This window comes from Dysidea avara, chromosome 3 (assembly GCF_963678975.1).
Source record: "Dysidea avara chromosome 3, odDysAvar1.4, whole genome shotgun sequence".
NCBI lineage: Eukaryota > Metazoa > Porifera > Demospongiae > Dictyoceratida > Dysideidae > Dysidea > Dysidea avara.
In genome coordinates, this window is record NC_089274.1 from 11,000,422 (window position 1) to 11,007,942 (window position 7,521).

The following is a 7,521-nucleotide window of genomic DNA, read 5'->3' on the forward strand; positions in this document are numbered from 1 at the left end:
GATTTCCAAACTAACATAATATTAATGATAAACACAAAATTGTCTAACCAAGAAGAAATTATTATATGGTACACACCGTGAATGTCTAAAATCAATATAGGTGGGTGTAAGTATTAACATTTATCTATTCAGTTGTCAAGTAGAAAGGTACAGGGTGTATAGTCGGTTGGTTAACTAGTTTAATTACAAAAAAAACAAAAAAAACAGCAATAAAAATGTTGTGTGTGCATATAAGAATACAAAAGTAACACATAGTACACTGTAATTATTCCATAATTTTAGTCATAAACTCCAGAAATCTTCTGGCATACAGTTCAGGATTTACTGTAGATATTTCTCCACCTTGCTGCAAGTCAGAAAAATAAAAGCAAGGTATGCATGATGTACACCTGTCTTGACAAGCACACTTACTCTTGTCTTAAATGTCTTTGCCGCATGAGCTGCTCTCTTCCTTGCACCGTATACTGTTAACACATCAATGATGGCCATGTAGTAGATCTGTGGCTTAGCATCTACACAATATCAATAATAAAACAAGTTGATGTTGTGCTACTTCTAAAAACCAGGCGCCATGTAGTTAGCTAGCAAAATTAATCAACTATGTATTGCTATGTTATCATTTTAGCTAAAAGGTTTTGGTTTTGTAATAATCCATCAATTAAGTTGTTGTAATTTTGTAATTCACAAAGTTTTTGTAATTCTTCCAGTAGGTTGCTATGCATTGCTAAGGAAGCACTTGTTAAACAAACTGCTTTTACCATCATATTACACACTGAAGTACAGGTATCTTCTAAACTGTATATGGTTAAACTATCTTTTTTCTGGCAAATTCTCTTGACAAAGCCTCAAAGCTGCTCTTCTTTTTCATATTTCAGTAAACCAGGCAAGCGCCCACAGCCAGCCTTCAGCCAACTGTGGGTGCACACCTGGTTTAAAAAAGAAACAAAATACAGGTGTATGACTACTTCACAACAGCAACCAGACATGTACTCTATAACAACCACTACTACTACTACTACTACACTACCTGATGAACTCTGTAGAGCATACACATCAACAGTTTTGTCCACTACTGGAAACTTTCCCTCTTGATAAGCAGCCTCTACAGCCTTACTCCCCACCACCACAGCAGGGTCAACATGTAGCGGAGAACTAGTGGACTTTAACTGTCCACTACCTGGACCACTACCCTTACCACTGCTTTGGTCACCTGAGACAAACACAAGTTCCATTAGTAATATAAATTCTGAAGTTAACTTGTGCCAGACATGTACAAATTAATTCCTCTAACCACAGTATTAAGAATACAAGTGATATACAATCTAGTCTTTACCAGGCAGGACAGCGAAAGCTCCGGGTGGTTCAGGGCTGAGGTCATTACCCTCATCCTTAGAATCATCCCCTGATCCTGACTTCTTACTAACTACCTGTTGATCACTGGACGTCACCTCTAACATGTCGGCAGGATCAACAAAACTGCCAGGAGTAATGGGACTACCTATGGGTAGGACAATATGTGTGTGCCAGTATATTATATAGAGTGAACTACATTCACATTATACAAATTGCATTATAGACCCTTGCTTGTATAAAACTCATGATCTATGTTCATAATTATACCACTAACCTAATCCATCATCTGAAGAAGCGTAGCCATTTTTATCTAATCCATCATTACTCTCAGCATCCGAGTCATCCCCATCTTCAGCTGTTAATATACAATCATTAATCCCCACTAGCAGGCTGTAGTCCATCAGGTGAAGCTTCTCCAGTAACTATATGGGGTGGAAAGAAAGGTTGTTATATTAGTGAATTACTCCAATAGAACAGTCACTTGCATACGTACACATATCATACAGTACACATATACAGTACTGTACAGTAAGTGGGTATGCACAATGAAGACATAACGACAATGATTAAGGCTATGGACTTGATTTTTTTTCAGTTGGTTTGGCCTGAGACATGCCTTATCGCCATCTGCAGCAACTACAATGCATGAGCCATTGACTTGGCTTTGCCACTGCCACGTAAGTGTCAAATACATCATGGTCATTATGACTGAGAATCATTCGTCATTTCTGTAGTGGCTGCATGAATGCACTTCTTATACTGTTCTTCATTTGTAACACTGTACATCGAGTGGAACATAGCTGAAAATGAAGTGGAATGGTTACTTCGCTTTCAATAATTGATAGTTGGGGGATGTTATCTACACCTGTAGCTACCTACTTCAGTCATGGCTATACTACTGCTAGGCTGTATATGGAATTATATGTCCACTAGTATGGCTGCAGGTGTAGATAATATGTTTTAATGCTATCATAACACGTAAAATTTCTTATTTTTCTTTACACTTATGAATGATATAACATGGACTGCAATACCACCCCATTTTGTGTGATACCCACATTTCGGATGAAAAGCCGTGATCACTGTACAGCACAACCATATGTAATACATTCAGAATGTGAATATTCACAACAAACCATGAATTATTGTCAGCATCATACAAAAAACAAAATACTAGTACGTATGCATAATAATCAGGTATATTGTATATGAATGTATTAGTTACCTTCACGTCAGCTTCCAAGGCTTTGAGTAACTTTAGTTTCTGCTCTTCACCAACAAACACTTTCTCATTAATATGAATAAAATCATTGTCCTTAAATGTTGGACTTGACTTTTCCTAATATGGGTAAAAAATAAATAAACAAGTTTACACCACTACACACTGTATGCATATGACAAAATACAAAGCTGTGTTGTGCCTACCCAGTGAAAAACTAGGTGACCTGCGGTACTCAATTGATACGAGTTGGTGCAGGAAAATTCGCACAACTGAAAAGGAGTACCATGTTTCATGGATAAAGAACCTCGCGTATACGCAAACGTGTGCACTCACTACACACACTCTTTACAAGTACAGATATGAAATGTTATTCTAGAGTCTACTAAATCAAATACATTATAAATGCTATTCTGAATGCAGCAGCAATAAAACTATCTGATAACACAGTAATCATACTACTATACCTTCTCTTTGTTACTAGCAGCTCTAGCAACAGTGGATCCCTTGAGGTCATATTTCTTGTGCATCTTCAGTCGACTACTGAACACATTTCTCATCACCATCAAGTAAGTCTCTGCTCCATTCACTGTAATCCTGTACATGCCTAGATATTGGGGGAGTAGCGTCTGCCCCTCTGTGGTCACCACGTGCTACATGATGTAAAATAACTATATCAACTACATGACTGGGTTAATTGTATAAGTGTGTACAGGTGTACAGTGAAACCAAATATGAGATTTCAACATTGAGGCTACTGTATCATTAAGACAACTACATGCTTGGGATGTACTTGACATGGCCACTATAACAAGGCAGTAAAAAATGCCCCTAAGAGATGTTATACTACCTTTGTGACAAAACTACACAACTTCATACTTATGTAGCATCCATCTCTTACTAATTTGTGCTAACATGGTACAGTTACCATATCATACATAACAAATACACACACGTAGCCTTACAGCATGATATTCTCTTAAGATGTGATGTACGAGAGCTACTTCTTCACTAGTCAAACTCTTAATTACAAGTTTCTTATCATATGCCGTAAAGAACCTGGCATCACTTTTACCCGGACTATCACTGGACACTGGAGCAGCGTTAGACAGGGAATTCTACATATCAGACACATAAAATTAAACCACCTGTACTATATTCCATTAAATAAATGTCATATTATGGAAGTACCCATTAAAGACATCTTTCAAGAATGATACAAGTGTCTACTAAATACACTACAAAATTCCCCTGGTGTAACTACCAAATTATTATTGGTATGACATAGACATATTCCAAAGTTGTAATAACCATCTAAATGAATAGTCAGCTTGTCACTTTTCAATAGACAAGATTTACTTTACAACTGCTATCACAAAACCCTGTAGAGTAACTGACAATACACACAATTAAGCTTGTGCAGTAGTAAACACATATTCTACATAAGTACGTATGCACACACAGAGTATTGTATGATTACCAGATATTCCATTTCATCCATCTGAAATCGTCTACGCAGGTCATGGAACACCAGAGGACAGTACTCCTTAAACTTAAAATGACCAGGAAGATATTCCCTACAAGAACACAGTGAAACTATTTAAACCTGCACTACCATAATAACATTCCACACATAAAAAGTCTCTGGTCCATATCATTATACTACTACCAGGAGCTTATAAGCTTCAGCACTTATAAGCTCCTGCTAACTACCTACAGTAATGCTTACATACAGGCAGGTACATACAAATCGTGTAACATACAAACTTTTGTAACAAATCAATGTGTCCTCCATGGCCTGCAACGATAGTCAAGATGGGTATGCAGTTTGCTATAAGCTTAGTGAACCTTGTGTTGGAAACGAACCTGGCTGCAAAGGTACAAGTTGCAGGCTACCACAGATGTTTGTGTTTACGAGTCAGGCAACAACACAGGCAGTTTGCCATAATATGGAAACCAGCCTCAAAACATTCCATTTATAACCACATGTGTAGGAGGATTCACTTTTGTATTAATATGGCTTTGTGATATATACTGCATGTCATATAGCTCTATCACAATGAATACACATCTATTTTCAATGAGCAGTACTATAAGCTAGTATGTGATGTATTGTAGATAGAACACACTAGTGTGTACATATACACAATAGTACACAATCAAAACACTTAGAGAACATGATACGTATAGTTAAAGACACCCACTGTAACACACTGTACAACAAATAACTTTACTTGTTATAATATTGATTCTCAACTCTGATCTTACTGAATGCCTTAAAGTCATCAGGTAATAATAGTACGGTGTCCCCAGCATGTCGTACTAACTCATTGACCTACGCACACACCATACTTACACACGTGTACACAACAAATTACACACACTCACCGTATGGTTGACACCCCACATGAACACACTAATCACTGGATCACTGGACCTAAACACTCTCTTCTTCTGGTGTTTAGCCTTAAAGTGCTTCTTCACTTTACCCTTTGACGCTCCTCCAGGCATGCTGTGGAACCAGTATCGATATGGTAACCATACCATGTCATGACAAGTTGTATACACTATTATGCATAATGAAGAATCCGCAGAAGTTAAAATAATTAAAATAATCATCTCTATACTATCACAAATCCTATGGATAAGAAGCAACTAATCTGTAATCAGTAAATTCGAACATAGCTCCATGTGCCATCCCTATGGATAAGGAAGCATCTAACCTGTAAACAGTAAATTCAAACATGGCTCCATGTACCATATAAATAACTTTAATATATGGAAGCACATACTTGAGTACATCATGTTCTCTACATCATGAAATGAAGGTGTAGAAATGGTACTACTGCAATGGTACTACTGCAATGGTACTACTGCAATGGTACTACTGCAATGGTACTACTGCAATGAGTATTGCGTGTCACATTATGATTTAATACACACTTCGAACACACACAGAAAATCCACAGCATACATAGAAAGTGTGAATCGCAAAAAGTAGACCACTTATGCCAGTTTCTCCATAACAATAGATTCCTCCACGTGTATAACAGAGTAACTGGAAGGAGGAGCCCCATCCGTAGTCCATGTGATGAGTTATAGCCATATTTGTTATTCATACTTTTGTACATGATTCACACGATAGTCATTCATCGTCAAAATTCTTGGGCACACTGCTAATTAATATACTGATCATTTTTCGTTCAAACAATAATAAATAATACGAGCATATCCTCAATAGCTTTTGGTACACATTAATATCTGACTATATAGCACTTATCAGTTCTAATTGTCATATGATCTGATTAAATAGTTAGGACAATTTACCAAGACATTACTTTTAATACCCATAAAAATATTTTCATAATTAAGGAAATTCATAACTGGGTATAAAGGTTTAAGAAAACAAAAAGGTAACTGATATGTTATTGAATAAAATAAACAAATAGTCCTCAAGTCAAATAAAGAAAGTACACCCCATATAACTAGGGAGATTTAACAAATCTCTCCAAATAAAAGTTATCATCTCCTCACACATGCTACTGTACAAACTAAAGTCTTACAATGACAGGAAGGTATGCAGGTAATTCAGACACTTCCTGTCTTGGAGGCTCGTGTTTCACCAAACCATTCATTTCAAGTCGCATCACACACACACACACACACAAAGAAAGACCTTCGGTTACAGTGCTAGCATGGTCTCACGCCTATTCAGGGCCAATGAACCAGTACTGGGACAATTGTGTACTATTCAGGGGTGGGGAACACACACACAGATGTAATGATTACTTGGTAATAATTGGAAATCAGTTTAATGGCCAAATTTCAGCAATATCAGCATCAGTAATTATTTTCAGATTAATTAACTGATTTAATTTTGTTTGCTGTTTCATAAAAATGGTAATTACAAAATACATGTGGATGTATTATCCAAAATTTTTAGAGTTTTCTTAGCAACCATTCCTATATGTAGGGTCTGAGTACATACAAACCTTACATCTATTGTTACTTTGCTTGGAGAAAGTTTTAAGTTACAATAGTGCATTTATCAGGCTTTACTGGTTGCAAAATGCTAACTCATCAAAGCAAAACATTTCTGTCAACCCTGAATGGTGCAGATTAGACCAGTAAAAAACATAGAATACATCGTTAAAAGTGCGAATGCTTTAACACCTTCCAACTATAAATTTGAATGGCTTTCAGGAAAGCCCAATTTACCCAGTATAAAGGCAAAAACCCTCAACACTCTATTAATACCTGCTGTTTATAATTTAATACTGGCTTCATGCTTGAAAAATAGGATACTGGCAACTTATCTCAGCACGTGTAACATCTGTGAATTATAGTGTTTTTTAAGCAAAGCAATGTGGACTCCCAACTACCTGTGCAACATGCTAACTTCTCATATATGAGAAAACATTGTCTGTCGTTCTTTTTAGCTCTTTTGACGTCAATGGTTCACCACAGTGCGATAAACTGCACCAGTTAACACGCTGTAGACCACAATACGGTCTAATAATTTCATCATTTGACACACGACTGGGGACACACACGACTGTTGTAAATGAAATATTGACACGACATGAAGATTTACACCGTAGCAAAGCGAAGGAGCTGAAAAGAATACGTTCTGTAAGGCTTCTATGTGTAACTCAGCCGAAGTTGGACAGAAAAGGTCACAACAAAGTTTACCGTTAAAACAATATGAACGCTGCACAACATGGGAGAATACTTAACAGACTAAACAACTCACGTTTATTCTACTTGAATCCTGTACCGGTTATTTAGTGCACGTTCCAGGGAGCTTTAAGTTGAATGACACGCGTCCACAATTTCATTGGATTTATGAAGTAATTCATGAATTTCAGGCGCCTTAATTAAATTAGTCAACATGCTCCGCATAACAACGTGCTTATGTCCGTAAATTAATACCGTTACACTATTACTAG

At 36.8% G+C, this 7,521-nt stretch overlaps 1 protein-coding gene across 2 annotated transcripts; it reads right to left on the reverse strand.

Moving 5' to 3' along the window:
* Positions 1-2: 2 nt before the first annotated feature.
* Positions 3-7,465, reverse strand: LOC136249333 (phosphatidylinositol 5-phosphate 4-kinase type-2 alpha-like). 2 transcript variants are annotated; one of them, XM_066041289.1, is made up of 12 exons: positions 7,326-7,465; positions 4,961-5,084; positions 4,807-4,907; positions 4,053-4,149; positions 3,538-3,690; positions 3,040-3,225; positions 2,579-2,692; positions 1,628-1,775; positions 1,334-1,498; positions 1,028-1,210; positions 412-512; positions 3-346 (listed from the first exon to the last, which is right to left on the reverse strand). In XM_066041289.1, the coding sequence occupies exons 2-12, from the start codon at positions 5,081-5,083 to the stop codon at positions 266-268; spliced, it is 1,452 nt and encodes a 483-aa protein (XP_065897361.1). In that variant the 5' UTR covers position 5,084; positions 7,326-7,465; the 3' UTR covers positions 3-265. The 2 variants fall into 2 exon arrangements, with proteins under 2 accessions (XP_065897361.1, XP_065897362.1); XM_066041290.1 differs by having other exon boundaries at positions 4,961-5,092; positions 7,326-7,440.
* Between the last annotated feature and the right edge of the window lie 56 nt (positions 7,466-7,521).